The 17,740-nt window shown below is 43.7% G+C and overlaps 1 protein-coding gene across 19 annotated transcripts in view; it reads left to right on the top strand.

Annotated features, from left to right (window-relative positions):
- Positions 1-400: 400 nt before the first annotated feature.
- Pmca (plasma membrane calcium-transporting ATPase 3) overlaps positions 401-17,740 on the top strand; it is a 58,547-nt gene continuing 41,207 nt past the window's right edge. For 6 of the 19 annotated variants that reach the window (XR_013259137.1, XR_013259133.1, XR_013259135.1 and 3 more), the window contains exons 1-14: positions 4,985-5,265; positions 5,336-5,632; positions 5,855-6,135; positions 6,323-6,520; positions 6,829-7,064; positions 7,220-7,355; positions 7,538-7,672; positions 9,442-9,477; positions 10,438-10,868; positions 10,954-11,438; positions 11,648-12,693; positions 12,833-13,047; positions 13,235-13,386; positions 17,518-17,650. Coding sequence is in view for 14 of the 19 variants with exons in the window: in XM_077420397.1 (XP_077276523.1) it covers positions 5,979-6,135; positions 6,323-6,520; positions 6,829-7,064; positions 7,220-7,355; positions 7,538-7,672; positions 9,442-9,477; positions 10,438-10,868; positions 10,954-11,438; positions 11,648-12,693; positions 12,833-13,047; positions 13,235-13,386; positions 17,518-17,650 (3,360 nt within the window). In the remaining 5 variants the exon portion in view is untranslated. Of the gene's footprint in view, positions 422-4,417; positions 4,623-4,981; positions 5,266-5,335; positions 5,633-5,854; positions 6,136-6,322; positions 6,521-6,828; positions 7,065-7,219; positions 7,356-7,537; positions 7,673-9,441; positions 9,478-10,437; positions 10,869-10,953; positions 11,439-11,647; positions 12,694-12,832; positions 13,048-13,234; positions 13,387-17,517; positions 17,651-17,740 lie in introns of those variants that run through there. The other 13 variants (XM_077420396.1, XM_077420395.1, XM_077420394.1 and 10 more) reach the window with 9 other exon arrangements.

Raw genomic sequence — 17,740 nt, 5'->3', positions numbered from 1 at the left:
CGGCCGGCGAGTCGGTCGGATATAAAAGTACGACGCTCAGAGATGATGCCTCGTAAATATTTATTTACATGCCTTTTTCTCCCCCCCCCTCATGTTAATTTTCCGCGAGCGTGTTTCGCGCGCATTAAGGACGAGCACGGATTTTGATAGGAAAATTATGATCGTGTATATATATATATATGTATATATATATACGCGTATGACGCGACAGAATTCCGAGAACGCGCCGCGTGAGCGAGAAGCGCGTTTGCGTAGGACGTTCTTTTACATTCATGAATCATTCCCCGTTGATTTCTTCTATCTTTCGCTTTCGCGCAGCGCGATCATGTCCGATGACTAGTTGTGACACGAGACTATTTATTCTGCGCCCGCGTGGAACGTGGAACGCGCCTCAGCTCCGTTTCTTCGCGCGCGCTGGCAGGTGAGAGTCACATTTTTCGGCAAGCAAGCGATTGATCGACCAACGCGACCGGATTCCCGAAACTCGTTTGTTTCTTTCTCAAATTTCTTTACCTCGAAATGAATATTCTATAGCAAATTAGAAGTATCTCATAACATATGTCAAGGATCATCATAATGCAATTAAAAATATATTTCTATATATTAAAGATATTAAAATATATTTTCAGTTATATATCGTGTATATTATTAAATTTTTTTTTTTTTTTTTTTTTTTTTATCAGACAATTATTATTCATCTAGTCGACTAATATCGCGAGGTCAATTTGACAGAATTTCTGCTGCGAAACTGCTGGGAGTCCTTCATAAGTCTACATCTACTTACTTTGGAGGAGTAACATAAACTTGCAACTTGACATTTTGCAACTTTTATCGCAAAGGAAGACGACCGACGAATTGGATTTGACGATGAACGAGACGAGAGACGCGAAATCCGGGCACTTCACCGTGCACATCTCGGAGTTTCTTCAATACTTTTTCGTCGTTGCATTAATATTCGCGAAATTTATACTTCCGAGCTTCGGCGCACACGCGCGAACGTTGAATTTCCGGCGGTCTTACGAATCTGACGTTTGACGGGACATTTCTCATCTTACCCGACGACCGACGCCGGCGGCGGGTGCGGTTAATAAAAAGATACGGCGTCGCGCCCCGGCCCCGGACGGGATTAACGTTACGTGACGGCCTGGGTACGACGCGGGTGAATAATGAGAGCGGCTCATGCAAAAGCGATTAAACTCGTTTAGCTATAAGAGCCGTCTGCGCGGATAATAAAATCGCGCGGGGTCTAATTCGATGAACGTGCGTAAGCGGTGACATCATTTCGCGACCTCCGCATTCCCCCCCGCCGTGCGCCGCAGCTCGGCAGGCGCATTAATGACGATACGCTCCCGTGGCCGCGGTCACTCGGCGCTGAAACAACGCCAGCAGCGACGACCGGTCCTCTCTTTCCCGGGACCCGGGCGTCTCGTCGTTTTCAGCTCCAGCGCGAAATGCCATCGTCGCGTCGTCGCGCGGCCGCGCGCATTCCGCGCGCGAGAGATAACCCGCGGAGACGATCCTCCGGTAGCCTTTTCGCGATCGCGGATCCCGTGTATTTATAGCATCGCATCGGCTACGTTTACACACGTCATCGTTTTAATCGGATTTGATAATATTAATAGTTATTACTTACCGATGCGCGTAAAATGTTTTATAAACGCCCGTTGAATCCGGGTTTATAACGCCCAGTTGTTATTGTATTATACACTCGTTGACGAAGAGATGCAGACTTGTAAATCCCGCGCGATTTTAAAGAAACATGTAAACGCTAAGCGATTTGTTATGATTTGCATCGCCAACTTATGATAAAATTATGAAAGGTGTATCTGCTGTATATTTCTCTGACGAGATCTCAAGACGAGGTTTCAAGAACTTTTCGAATGGGGAATAAAATAACATCTCCCCTTGTGCAAACGAGAACAGCGTTTTAAGAAGTTATGACTATACGCTGTTAAATTCGTAGGGTCAAATCGGATCAAATTACACTCAATTTTTATTGACCTTTCCTATATGGTCGCCACTACGCCTACTCAATATGTCGTTAATTTAACTAATCGATGGAGTTAAAATAGTACTGTTTTGTGTTAAAATAATAAATTTCGGCACACCACAGATGGTGGTCGCAAAAATAACAAAATGTTATCTAACTCAAGGTATTTGGTTTAAATTTAACATTGTACAGATGTTACCAAACCCGATTAATGATGACGTGTAAACGTATAGACATTGTGCGTGAGCGAACACGCGTAACGGAGAAAGGTAGGACACGAACGTCATCGGATGATCGAATCGTACGCGTTAAGAGGTCTTCGAGCCGGCCGCGTGCCTGTACTGTTAAATTCGTAGCGTCAAGTTATATTCAATATGAGTCATTTTTTACTATTCCTTATTATAGATCGCCACTTCTTGTACTCAGTCGTTAATTTAACTAAACCAATGAAATCAAAATAATACTGTTTCGTGTTAAAATAATATAAATTTTAACACACATGGTAGTTAAAAATAACAAAATTCAAATTCATTTAACTCAAGGTACTCTCTAAATCTGAATCAGTGAAAAGTCTGAAATGGCATACTTTATACTGATATCAGTCTAAAGTATGCCACTTCAGTGACTTTTCTCTGATTTAGGTTTAGAGAGTATTTGGTTTAAAAATTTCATCCTTTAACACTTAACAGTGCACGTATTGGATAACACGCTGATTTGGTCGCGCCGAGGACACGATGGCTGCGTTCCGTTATTCACTGCGTCAGTACTGAAAATCTATAGTGTACGTAACGTAAACTATAGATTTTCAGTACTTGCAGTGAATATCGGAACGCAGCCGATGAAATACATTTTTTCACGTGCAACGTGACAAATCGTACTTTTCACCTGGCGCGCGACCGTTATCTGTTATCATTATTAATACGGTGCAAGTCTGCCGAGTCAGTATCGATCTTGGATTCGACGGCTGATTTGTATTATTTTCCGTTTAACCCCTTCAAAACCCCTTCGGCGCGGTTCAAAGCGAAACTCGAAAGAGAACTTGGTTTTTTTTTTTTTTACAGAGAGTAGGAGGGGGAAGGAAAACGCGTGGTGACCGAGGGGCGATGCATTTTGGAAGTATTTCAAGTCATGAGATCGCGCTATACTTAAAAGTCGCCCTAGCGCGGTTTCGCGGCTCGAAATGCGCGCGGCGAAATGCAATTACGCGTGGTCCGTGTGTATGTATGTGCGTGGCGTGCGTGCGCCCGCGCCAAATGCCCGACGCCCGTTTTAATGAAAAGCGACGGAAACGTTCGCGAACGGGAAATTGCTTCTCCTTACGCAATTTCGTTTCGGGATCGATGCGGAGAAGCTTTTGGTCCCTCGGATCGCATCGCGCCATCCGGTCGCCCGAGGTGAAGCGAATTTCGGTCTCGACCGGAACGTATCCGGTATACGTGCGTCGCCCTTTATCCCAGGTAGAAAACGGCAAGTCACAATAAGGTCATGACGATTTTTAGTTAATTTTACCATCATTTTGACTCTATTAGGACTTTCTGTTCTACCTGGGACGTCTCATTATTCCCGTCGCGTTTATTTTTTTTTCTTTTTCTCTTTTATTTTCTGCCGTCGTTCCCTCGCAACCCTCGGTCGTTTGACGTCACAGTTAGAGGACATCACGACGGAAGGAGTTGCGAGAGCGCTCGAACGCCTTCGCCGGCGCGCGGCGCGGCGGCGTCGCGAAAGGAATCCGCGCGGCACGTCCGTTGATTATCATACGGGTCGAAATAGCGCGCCGGGGATGAGGATTACGTGAACCGCCCGCGAACGACTCGGACCATCTTGTGCGTGTAGAACGCGTCGCCGCGTCGCGTCTCGACGACGACGCCCGGCGTCCCGACGTCTCCAATTGTCCCGCCGTTGATCTTTTCGTCGCGGCGCGGACCCCGGAGAGCTTTTACCGAACGGATTAAATTTCCGTGTACTCCCGTCGTTTGTGTACTCGTCATCGTTTCTCCCTCTCGGAACTCGGAACGGAATTGATCTTTTATTTTACAAAGAGATCACTCTTCTTTCGCGCGGTTTCCGCGTCCGAGGTCTCTCTTTTTTCCGCCCGAGAAAGTCCGGGCGCGCTTCTATTGTTTTGAACTAATTTGAACGCCGGAAACGGCGACCGGAAGTGAAAGACTCGAAGTTGCCGCGCGAATCCGCGATTCGAGATAAAACCGCGGATTCCTAGACAAAAATAGGAGAGGGAATGGAAAAAGAGATAGAGAGATAGAGAGAGAGAGTGTGAGTGAGACAAAGGAGTTACGCTCGCGATCTACTAGAGGGCAACACGAATCGATTATTACTAGATTATTACTCCGCTAATGGCTAATTTCACTTTAACACTCGCCGACTCGCCTCTCTGCGGCGCGATCGGGACCTAGCTTCACACACGTTGCTGGATGTACCTACCGCCCGCCACCGCACGCCTGCCTGCCTGCCTGGCCTGCCTGCGCGACGATAAAGCTTATCCTCCCGATATACGTCACTCACGGGAAATCATGAAATTGTGACGGGGTCGGCCTTAAAAAACGGGTGGTCGCCCGGCCGGTTTGTTCGTCGATTTCCTCCGAATACGTGCGCACGAAGAGGGAACCATCAGGAGGTAAACGCGTCTCACCCTCCCTCCCTTCTCTCCTCTGTCTATCTCTTTCTCTCTCTCTCTCTTGCCCGCTCCTTTTCTGCCCGACCCGCGTCGTTATTTTTAGAGCACCGTGTTTGTATTCCTATCGAGCGAGCGAGCGAGCGAGTGACAGTCCGTCCCGTTAGCGGTATTTTCCGTTCCGTCAGCGGCCGCGTTCGCGGCATTCGTTTTCACCCCCGGGTCTCATCTCCGGACTCCGCGCGCGGCGGCGATCCGCGATCCGCGGCAACCTTCACGTCGCTGCCCGCCGCCGCCCGCGCCCGCCTCGCGAGGCGAGTCGCGCACAACCCCACGTCACATTCCCCACAACCTCGTCTGCTGCCGAGGCGCGCATAACCTCAATCTCGGAGCGGCGCTCCAGCTTGACGGAGAGGGGCAGAGGGGGTTCCGCTCCACCTGACGGAGAGGACGGGGCGAGTGCACTCGGCTCTTTAACTCGGGGGAGAGGGTTAACCGACCTCGGGGATTAACGCGCGCGAGGGCGCGCGCGCGCGCGGGAGCGCGAGTGTGCCTCGTGATCTCGCCGACTCCTCTCCGTGACACGGGAGCGCGTCTGCTCGGGCGCCGGGTTAAAGGAGTTTGACATTTAGCACGAAGCGCCGCGGTAGGATCGACGTGGTGTGCGCGCGTATGCGTATAAGTGTGTACGTGTATGTATGTGTATGTGTATATAGGTACCAGCACGGCGGAGCGATGTTGCTCCTTTCGACGTCGCTGCACACCCCCGGAATCAATAATCGCGTTGCATAAGCGACGAGAACGTCCGTTGCGAGCCGCGTGCCCTTATCCTCGTCGCCGTCATCGTCGTCGTCATCGTCGGATATTCGTTTAGTGTCCTGACACGCGGCCGCGCGGTATCGATTGCGTCCGCGTTTCGATTCCCGGAGCACCGCTGTGTGGGATCGAGGAGCTGCTGCCTGTCGTGCATGCACGGCCGTCGTGCAACGATGTGCGCTACACGCCTCGCGACGGTGATTCAACTATTTAATTCCTTTCACTGAGATGTGTCGACGTAGTCAGTAGGCTGTAATTTAATGGCCATTAGTCAGTGGGCATTGCGATAAATTTAAGTTACAAATGGAATCAAACGTGACGTGTGTATGAATGTAACGTGGAACATGTGTTTACATCCATTTAACACTTATTGCATCTTGTAAACTTGACAATTGAAGAAAGTCTTTGTTGTGTTTCAGCCGTTGGCCCTCCAATCACTTGGAGGCCAGTGGAGCAGCGACGCCAGAGAATAATACGAGCTGTGGTAGCCTTGCGGAAGCGTACCAGTAGTTGGCTTCGGCCAACGAGGGCAACAGGGATATCATGGCGACGATAGACGGCCGGCCGGCCCAATATGGTATCACGCTTAAGCAACTCCGCGAGCTCATGGAGTTCCGGGGTCGCGAAGGTGTCAACAAAATCAATGGCCACGGTGGTGTGCAGGAGATTTGTAAAAAGCTGTATACTTCACCCAATGAAGGTAGGCTCATCCGCTGTATCTCGCTGTGACTGAACAATTATAGGATTGTCGGTCGGATAGTCGACGAGAGACAAGCTTTATGAACTTTGCTCCTAATCTCTGAAGATTTAGAATCGTATGACAAATGAGAAATTATGATATAGAAAGACGTATGGCAAGAGGTTCATGATTTTTGTCATCTGCGTAGGTCTTAGTGGGTCAGCAGCGGACGTACAACATAGGCGAGATACATTTGGTTCCAATATGATACCTCCAAAACCACCAAAAACATTTTTACAGTTAGTATGGGAAGCATTGCAAGATGTTACGTTAATCATCTTAGAAGTAGCAGCATTGGTTTCATTAGGTCTTAGCTTTTATCAGCCTGCTGATGATGAGGAAAGACGTAAGTATAATCTGATATCACATACCTATTTTATCTACGAGTGGTTTCCACTTAGATAGTGTAGTCAGGAAATCCCATATAGTTTATATTGAAATCATATATACGTATATATGGAGGGGTAAAAACCACAGCAATTTATATATTGTACAGATTGCATCTTTATGCACGCGAGAAAATATTTTTAAAAATTTGACTTACACTACTGTGGTTTTTACCCCTCCATATATATAACTGCAGAGAGAAATTTTACGAACTTTAGATTTAGAAAGTCTTTGAAGAGATTTTTACAACGTGTTCTTTTCATTTAGCTGCTTCAGCTGCAATGGATGAGGACGAAGCAAAATACGGTTGGATTGAAGGACTCGCTATATTGATTTCTGTAATTGTGGTGGTCATAGTGACGGCGTTTAATGACTATTCCAAGGAGAGGCAGTTTAGAGGTCTTCAAAGTCGGATAGAGGGAGAACACAAGTTCTCGGTTATACGGCAAGGAGAAGTAAAACAAATCTCCGTGTCTGACATTGTTGTGGGTGACATTTGTCAGGTATATATGCAGCAACATTAATAAAATCCTTTATACGGTCCTTAAATATATAATAATTTGTTAATAGTCGGATTATAACTTTGCGTGGAATTCCTATACATTAGTGTAGTAGAGGAAAGTAAAATTTATATTAAATTAACTGTTTGACAATACAGGTAAAATATGGAGACCTCTTGCCTGCAGACGGTATTCTTATACAAAGCAACGATCTCAAAGTGGATGAATCCAGTCTGACCGGAGAGTCAGATCATGTAAAGAAAGGGGAATCGTTCGATCCTATGGTACTTTCAGGTGAGAGAGAGCCTTGATTGAATTATCCTCGTATTGCTAGATTATTTCTTGTGTTAAAAAAAAGTTTCCCAAGTTTTGAAAGATCTTTACGGGAAATGTTTCAAAATGAGTGTAGACGAATCGCAGTGGACGCATGGTTTTGACGTGAAAAACTATCTTGTGTATATTGTATTGTTGAAAAGGTACGCACGTGATGGAGGGTTCCGGAAAAATGTTAGTTGCTGCAGTAGGTGTTAACTCCCAGGCAGGTATTATCTTTACCCTACTGGGTGCTGCTGTTGATCAACAGGAGCAAGAAATCAAGAAAATGAAGAAAGGTATGTGCAATCGTTATTCCCGATTGATTCACGACTTTGAATGACTACACATTTATACAGATGTTACTAAATTATTGGAGTAATGTAATTTCTTATATTTATATACATAGTACGTGTTTCTTGAAATTCTCTTAGGGGCTTTGTTAGATGAATTTCGAAATCGAATATCCCATATTCTTTTCACTCTGATGATTTAGTACACCTGTCTCTCTACTAGCAACTTCTGAATCATTCAGTAAACTCTATTGAAAAGTCTATTGAAAAGTCAATAAATGAATGTGCTACGACGTGTTCATAGTACAAGTAGCTCGATTAGCGAATAGAATTTACGCCGATTTGCCTCTAATAGAAGTTGTTGGTACTCCACTATATTCTCGCATGATATTTACGAAATGTTTCAAAATGAGTGTAGACGAATCGCAGTGGACGCATGGTTTTGACGTGAAAATTGGTGTGATAATTTTTTATTACGGATTTTATAAATAGCCATTTTTTTTATTCCTTGGTTTTTTACCCTCGACATTGCATTTGCCAACACAGATGGATTTTCGTATTTTTATTAACTCATTAACTAATTGGCTATAGAGAACCTGCGTTTTGATCTGTTAACGTTTTAAACACTTTCTACTTTTAGAAAGTAAATCAAATATGCTTATAAAACTGCAATAATGCAGCAGGATTATTTTATGACAATTCCTCCATTAACAAAAAATTTTTTCCTCTTTTCAGTTATATACATTAATGTATTAGGCACTGTAGGCAAACAGAGTAATATTTGCAGATTACTTCGATTTATCTTCATTAAAGTGTCATGTACATAGTTTTACCATTATGAAGAAGCTTCTTATCGTTAGAATTTTTTCAAGAGACCATTACTTGATTATGTCTCTTACTTTCATAAGTCATTTGTGTTTTTGTCCCTCTCTACATAGCTAAAATGTTTCTGCTGTATAATGTTTCTGCTATATAATGTTTTCTTATCTTTGTCTGATATGTGTATATGAAGTCTTACATTCAATAATTGCAAAATTAATTAAACTGTTATTACTCTATAATCTTCTTAAGTCATTTTTATAGAAACTGTCTTAGAAGTCACGTACTTTTCAAATCAAGAACCAAAATTTTACGTATTTTAATAATATTATATTAAAGTTCCAAGATTTGATTTCTATTAAAAAAGAAGAGGAATTGTTTAATTCAGAGATTAAACTTGTCGAAAGCTTTTATAATCTTCGATAGCTTGCTTTTTAATCTAATTTTCCCCAGTATTTGTAATTTAAGAAAAGTACGCTATTTTTGGGGCATTTTATACATGGAAACAAAATATTAAAAGCATAATTCCTTTCTTTGATGACCCATGCTCCTCTGTATGTTTTTCGTTATTGCACAACCTGGAAGGTGAATTTGTATTTTCCTGACATGTACGTGCGTGCGTACGTGCTTGCGTGCGTGCATGCGTGCGTGCATGTGTGTATTACCCAGGAATGCAATCTTATGCACTCTTACAGTTATATTAGTGAGAATTTGTTCATTTATCATAGAAGCAACATAGAAGCAAGCCTGGTTCTATATGTTTGACCTTCTGGGCTGTACCTACCTCATTTGTTAGTGTTAAGTACCCTCTTGTGAAATTTAACGAGAAAAGAAAGAAAAGAATTATAATTACAAAATACGTAAATTTTTTTAATGACGCGACTTATTACCATTGGCATATATATTCTCAGATAGATTGCTAATCAATTTCGTTTTGCATGTATTTTTTTATCTAGAGGCTAAAAAGCAGCGGAAGAAGAAGTCGTTACCAGGTGAATAATTCTGAATAATATATATACATCTATATATTCTTATTATTTATACCTCGATATAATTATGTGTACATAAATACACATATACGTTTATTATTAATGCCAAGAAATTGATCGAATCCTCAAGGCAGCATTCAGTCTTTTTTATCTTTATCTCTCACGTCATCTTCTTCATTTTTCTGTGTTTCTCGGATACATTTTCTTTTTCCTGTGTTACTTCGATTAGTTATATATATACAACCTTACACTAATGTCGCGTATGAAGGAATATTTTATCACATTAGCAACATTCAATTAAAATCAGTTTCCCCTGTCTTCATTGAGCACGGTTTAAGAGTGTACTCGGACCTGGCATACATGGCGCGCAATTGCTTGCTCGAGATAATAATATTAAATTGAAATTATGAAAATCATGGTGAGGCAGATCGCTATGCATTTTATTTAAAGGATGTGACCTCAATATATCGCTCGCTACTAAACGCTATATCCAGGACCGAGTGTAAGAGAAAAAATGAAATTATATTGTCCACGCTTCCGTGTTCCCTACTGATCTTTGCGTGTTCTATTGGCAGTGGTTTATATGCATTTGACACGTTAGCGGCTACCTCGTTCTTGCATTAGCTTCTCGTTTCTGCATTTTAGTAATGATATAAACACCCGTGGTTTTTTAAATGTGTTTTTTAACATGTAATTGCTGTGTTTACCATTTAATCTTGATCATCTCTCATTAAACTTCTGTCCATTAACTCGAGTAGCATCCACTATTTTATTAGAATGCTTTTAACAACTTGGATATACTCTTTCTAAGTTTAACGATCAAGGCTCAGTCGACGTTGCGATCGATCAGGCGTGATCAGAATCTTAACTGAGGTGCGAGTAGAGATTGATCGCTCGAGTCGATTGAGCCTCGATTGGCATATAACGATGGAACACGATCTAATCTTGGCGTTGTAAATCAAGGAGAGGAGTCGGTAGAGATTACCGGGAACAGTCACGTGACGGGAGGCGGTGGAGGCGGCGGCGGCGGCGGCGGTGGCGGCGGTGGTGGTGGCGGTGGCGGCGTCAAACACGAGGGCGGCGAGAACCATCACACGGCCGCACCCGTGAGCGCCGAGGGGAGCGGGAAGAAAGAGAAGAGTGTTTTGCAAGCCAAGCTAACTAAACTCGCCATACAGATCGGTTACGCCGGCTCGACCATCGCGGTGCTCACTGTCGTCATTCTAATCATACAGTTCTGCGTGAAGACCTTCGTCATGGAGGGCAAGCCGTGGCGAAACATATACGTCGGTGATCTGGTGCGGCATCTGATCATCGGTGTCACGGTGCTCGTAGTCGCTGTACCCGAAGGTCTTCCTCTAGCCGTCACCTTGTCGCTCGCTTATTCTGTCAAGGTGAGAGACTGTGCAGATCCTGTCTTGACTTTTCGGAGACGTCCGTTCTTTCTTCCTCTTTGAGACCGTCCGTTTCTCTGTGCAGAAAATGATGAAGGACAACAATCTGGTGCGTCACTTGGACGCCTGCGAGACGATGGGTAACGCCACCGCCATTTGCTCGGACAAGACCGGCACCCTGACCACGAACCGCATGACCGTGGTACAATCGTACATATGTGAGAAGATGTGCAAGACGACGCCGAATTTCTCGGACATACCGAGCCACGTCGGCGAGCTGATCATACAAGCCATCTCCATCGATTCGGCGTACACGTCGCGGATAATGGAGCCGCCGGAACCTACTGAATTGCCGATGCAGGTTGGCAACAAAACCGAATGTGCCTTACTTGGATTTGTATTAGCCCTGGGCAAGAAATATCAAACTGTGCGGGACGACTATCCTGAGGAAACCTTTACGCGGGTGTATACGTTTAATAGCGTAAGAAAGAGCATGTCCACTGTTATTCCCAGAAAGGGTGGTGGATTCAGGCTCTTCACCAAGGGCGCTTCCGAGATCATCATGAAGAAGTACGTATAATTTTATCTTAATCTTCATACATCGCTTTGCGGTTCAGTATATCCTGCAATTCTCAATTTTTTTATATGCGAAAACTTTACCGCGTTTTCAAAAGGAAAGAAATCCTTCGGGCCATAGTATTGATATGAGATTTACATTAGTTCCCGTTTTCTTTGAGATCAAAGAAGAATTAAGAAATCTGATTGTGATCTTGTTGCAGATGTGCCTTTATATATGGTCGCGAGGGTCATCTGGAGACGTTTACCAGAGATATGCAAGATCGTCTAGTGAAGAATGTGATCGAACCCATGGCATGCAACGGGCTGCGTACCATCTCCATCGCTTATCGTGATTTTGTTCCTGGCAAGGCGGAGATTAATCAAGTTCACATCGACAACGAGCCCAATTGGGACGACGAGGATAATTTAGTGAACAACCTCACCTGCCTGTGCATCGTCGGTATCGAGGATCCGGTACGTGCCGAGGTACCGGAGGCGATCAGAAAATGCCAAAAGGCCGGTATCACTGTGCGCATGGTTACGGGTGACAATATAAACACCGCGCGGTCCATCGCGCTCAAATGTGGTATCTTAAAGCCGAACGAAGACTTCCTCATTCTGGAGGGCAAGGAGTTCAACCGCAGGATCAGAGATAGCAACGGCGAGGTGCAGCAACATTTACTGGACAAAGTGTGGCCGAAACTGCGAGTATTGGCCAGATCGTCGCCCACCGACAAATATACCTTGGTGAAGGGCATCATTGACAGCAAGGCAACCGAGAGTCGCGAGGTCGTGGCGGTAACCGGTGACGGCACGAACGACGGTCCGGCCTTAAAGAAGGCCGACGTCGGTTTTGCTATGGGTATCGCCGGCACGGACGTCGCCAAAGAGGCGTCCGACATCATCCTGACAGATGATAATTTCTCGTCGATTGTGAAAGCGGTTATGTGGGGCAGAAACGTTTACGACAGCATCGCCAAGTTTCTGCAGTTTCAACTAACCGTCAACGTGGTCGCCGTGATTGTCGCCTTCATCGGTGCTTGTGCCGTGCAGGACTCGCCGCTCAAGGCGGTGCAGATGTTGTGGGTAAACCTAATCATGGACACGTTAGCGTCCCTCGCCTTGGCCACCGAATTGCCTACGCCCGATCTACTCCTCCGTAGACCATACGGTCGCACAAAACCACTCATTTCCAGGACAATGATGAAAAATATTCTCGGTCAGGCCTTTTATCAGTTGGGCGTAATTTTCTCGCTTCTTTTCGCCGGTGAGTACCGTTCCTTTCCCCCCCTTCTCCTTCCCGCGACCTCTCCACCTCATCAATCCATCTCGTCGAACGTTTATCGTTCAATATTGTTATCGAGCGGAACCTAACGGTCTAAAGCTTTCGCGAACGACTATCACAGGTGACCTGATGCTCGACATCGACACGGGCCGCGGAGTGGCGGCGACAGGCGGCGGACCCACGCAACACTTCACCGTCATTTTCAACACGTTCGTCATGATGACTCTCTTCAACGAATTCAACGCCAGGAAAATTCATGGTCAACGCAATGTCTTCCAGGGAATATTCACCAACCCCATCTTCTATTCGATTTGGGTCGGCACGTGTGTCTCGCAAGTAAGTTACCAAATGTTCTTGTTCCGTGCAATTGCGACATAAAGACAACATTGATAGAATTCGTTAAACCCTGCGTATTTATACCGAATTCGCATAAAACTAATATTCATTGATAAATTGCAAGATAGCCATGGCTAACTAGTTTTTCAACAATGATTTGAATGGATCGCCTGTTTGTTTTGTTTAGGTGATCATCATACAATACGGTAAAATGGCATTCAGCACCAGAGCGCTTACGTTAGATCAGTGGTTGTGGTGCCTGTTCTTCGGAATCGGTACGCTAATATGGGGCCAAATAGTTACGACTATTCCTACACGCCGAATTCCCAAAATTCTTTCGTAAGTTAAAATTACGTACTCACACACACACACATACATACATACATATATATATATATATATATATATATATATATGTAAAACACATAAAAACACGGTTTTTAGTTTGATCTTTGAGCACGAGGTTTGTTGAAGAGAGAAATGAACGAGAAGAAACCACTTTCTCGTAACACTGGGTGCTTTCCTTTTTGTAGAAAAACGATTTATTTATGAATGAGATTTTCAGACTGATAATTGTGCAATTTGTCAGTTTCAATAATAAAAATTTTGACAATTAATTCCGCGCGCGAATATACATATACATATTACAATTATGAAAATAGACCATTGATTAATTCAGATGTAACTGAACTTTTTGCATCATGATGTTTTTGCTACATAAAAATCATATACAGAAGATTAAAAAATAAAAGGCTTTTTGATGAGTGAATTGTCTTTTAGTAATCACTTTTGTGATTATTGAGATTATAATATCATTAACATGTCAGCATTGTGCTCAAATCGTAATGATTAAAGTAAATATATCTATAGACAGTTGCTAATACGGTATCTAATCTACTTATACATGAATTAGTATTCTAATTGTAAGTTTTTGTCTCATTAGCGGTAGATGCCTTTGCATGCCGAATCTTGAACTCACTCGTGTTGATCAGTATATACACACTAGTATATATCTATACCACAGGATTAGTAACAGTTTATGTCGATTCCCGAAGAATGTTGTTTCCCATTTGCAAGCTCGCGTGATTATTTCACTTTGATCCGCAAGTAACAGGAGTCTTTGATGAACCTGTAAAGTGATCGCAAAGTAACTAATTTAAATATAAATTTCATTAATGTCAACATTAATGAAATTTATATTTATATGTACAAAGTGCATTAACAAATTGGCCTTGTACAATTACAAAATTATACATAAATTAACGAATTGGCAGCCTAATTAGACAATTATATAGATATCTCTCTGCAATAAAAAAAAAATAATTACGATTAGGATTCTCACAATCCTCACATAATTATGTTTATTGTAGCCGTAAATAGTGCTTGACGAAAATTTGAATAAAAGCGTAAGAAGCGTAATTTTAGAAATTCCGCTTCGAAAATTATTCAGTGCTATAATACGATCGTCAGCAACCATGTGTCGTTTCTTCGATCGTAAATCACGAACAATCGCGATCAAATGTAAATGATCGCGCACGCTGAAACGAACCCCATCCCGGGTATCCCCTCGCTCTTCCAACCTGTACGTAATTTGGCCTTAATCGTTGCATGATTACAGTCGTCTTCGAAATCTACGTACTTGTTTGTGTAAGCGGTGTCGAGCGACTGGCGACAGCGAGTGTACGCTGTCGCGAACACTAATCGGAGTTCGACGCATAGCGCACGATCTTGAATATTCAACGAGACGGACTGTAAAAGAAAAAAAGAACAACGAAAGCTTGTTTAGCTTAATAACGCGATTATTCGATTTAATTAATTTAGACCGGCATGACGAGCAATCTGAAACGATCGCGCGATCGATAATGCTTATTAACACACGCTCTTTCACTCGATTCTGGAACGTGAATTTCTTAGCGTTCTTTCTCTTCTCCTTTCTCTTCCATTCTCCTCTCCTGTCCTCACACCGTTGCCTTTGTCTTTTTCCTTATTCTTATTCAACACGTTCGCTCTTCCTTCCCGTCCGTTGCATATACACACGTACACGATCATGCCCGATTGAACATGACGTTTTCTACTCTTCTACACCTGTCGATTGAAACCGGCATAATTTCGGCGAGAATCAGCCTTCGATGCATGGAAAAAGTATTTTCATCATTGAGAAAGAGAAGATAAAAATTCTTCTTGAGTTGTCTGTCGCGTTTAAATTTGAAATTTGAACTCGCTAATATTATAACAGTTTTGATCATATATTCGCTCGTATTACTCTTTGGCATCGATACTCTTCCCTCTTCCCCCCCTCTCTCTCTCTCTCTCTCTCTCTCTCTCTCTTCTTTTTCTTCTTTTTTTTTCAAGCTGACAGCTCCTAATACGCAAGAGGTTCGAATGCCGCCGCATGCGAGAAGCTCGTCCCGTGTAACAGGCGAGAGAAGCGCAAGCGAGTTAATCTCGCGTCGAGTCGAGAATATACACGCTTTTTGCCGCTACTCTGTGTACGCGAGTCGAGGGCACTACTAAAATGCTACACGAGCGGAAGGGTCAGCTAGCCAAAGGTTACAGGGAGTGTTCTCGCGAGGCTTTTACCGCCGAGTACGGTGCATGTACACCGCTAGTATAACACAACGGGGCCAGCCAGGGCTATTCACGCTGTAGTGTGTATATGTGTATGCCGTTTCGTAGGTGAACAGAAACCCGATATACATATTTCCCCCGATATATCGTATGATATTGCACATGCATCCATCGCGTGCTGCATTGCCAGAACGACGACGCGACGGCGAGAAACCGATGACGTGCACTCACTGTATTAGCAACAGAAGAGCGATCGCCGTCGGGTTGGTCCCCGAGTTCACGCGCATTTCTGATGTCTGAAGAAGACATGGTAAAAATCATTCCTTCACTTCCAACCGTCCAATCGTTTTAATTCCTTTTTTTTTTTTTTTACTTTCCATACGTTGAACGTTAATTGCTGCGTGAATTTACGGACTGGCCCGACGCATCATCTCGTTCATCGACGAGTGCCGTTCTCCACGAGAGAGCTTGTGCGATAGAGCCTATAAATAGCGACGACAAGCGACACGTAGTCGCGTCGGCACTACGCGCTTTTCGCGCTCTTGTGTGTCGCTCAACAGGTAAGGGGAGAATCGCACCTGCTTTTTGCCAAGGCAATGACCTGACGCAAAATTGACGACGCATCCTAAAACAAAATAAAAAAAGACTAACAAAGGAGACGAACCGACGTAGGTAAAACGCGCGAGAGACACAAGCCAACGAAACGGAAACACAACGTATAACGCATCACGAGAAGGTATACGGGGTGGCTTATAAAAGTGAGGAGTGCTTTTTGTATTTCATCGCAGAGTATCACTCGAAGGGGATTTTAAAGCCAGGAAAAAACTGACGCATCACGCACATCGGATGCAAAGAAAAAAATAACATGCATTCTCTCCGTCATCTCGCGCGCATATTATCTTATATATCTTCTCCTTTATCTCTCTCTCTCTCTCTCTCTCTCTCTCTCTCTCTCTCTCTCTCTCTCTCTTTCTCGTTCTCTTTTTTCCACTTATTTCTCGCATCTCTTTTCTATGCTTGCTATTGGTTGTAACATAGAAGGCTGAAATCGGCAACGGTCGGAAAAAAGTTTTGCCTCTCTAATGTTTTACACTGATTAACAACACTGATTAACCTGCACCATATCTTATGATAGAACACACTTTCGCTTATGACATATCCGCACTCTTGCACCCATTATGTATCTTCCCGTTCACTGGTCCATACGGAGTGTTCGCTAAACGTTTGATCGCTAAAAATTTTTTTCCTCTTCCGTCAGAGATTAATTAGGTACACTTTTTGTATTCCTTTAAAGTTGAATATTTTGGCGATCATTCCTCGACTGAAAACTCACAGAAAGTACTATCTGGAATCAGTCAGGGAATAAAAATTTATTTACTTGTATCTCCCTTCCACAAAGAATGCGACTGAGAGAGAAGAACCATGTACGTTTTCAACAGAAAATCATTTTAGCGTCATCAGACGCGCCTGTTGGCAGACACTCCGCATTTCTTCACATTTTCCCATCATGCGAGCGATAGGAATCGATCACTCACCGGCCACGTCCTCACACGCACAAACACGCACCTGACCACCATACCATCTCGTCACCGCCCAAACCTTATCGCAATCATCGATAAACCTATTCTTTTACTCGGACAATCGGGTCGCGCGTAGCGTCAGCACCTCGTAATAGATTAGGGATTTCCGCTGAGGAGCGAGGGGAAAACGGAAAAACGGTGAAGAACGAGAACCGGTTGCGAAACGTCCGTCTCGGCCGCCGAGAAAAAAAAATACAATACAAAGAACAAAGAAAGAAATTAACAAAACAAAAGTATACCACACCATTCTCTATTCCATTCAGTTAACAGGAAGAATCCGAGTGATGAAGAAATGGTTTCATGTTATTTTTTCAAAAAACAGATGGGGCCGCGGCCAGCCGGATGATATCGGTGCGATGAATCTAGGAGACGAGAAATACGACCCCGACTCGGATAAAAAGCCGCGCGCAGGACAAATTCTATGGATCCGTGGTCTAACACGGCTACAGACACAGGTAACTATCCCTATCTCTCTTTCTCTTTCTCTCTCTATCTATCTTTTTCTGTCACTCTGTCTCTCTATTTCTCATTCTCTCATTATCTCA

This window comes from Temnothorax americanus, unplaced genomic scaffold (assembly GCF_048541705.1).
Source record: "Temnothorax americanus isolate GAGA-0224 unplaced genomic scaffold, ASM4854170v1 Scaffold6, whole genome shotgun sequence".
Classification (NCBI taxonomy): domain Eukaryota; kingdom Metazoa; phylum Arthropoda; class Insecta; order Hymenoptera; family Formicidae; genus Temnothorax; species Temnothorax americanus.
This window is presented reverse-complemented; position numbering and strand designations above follow the sequence as displayed.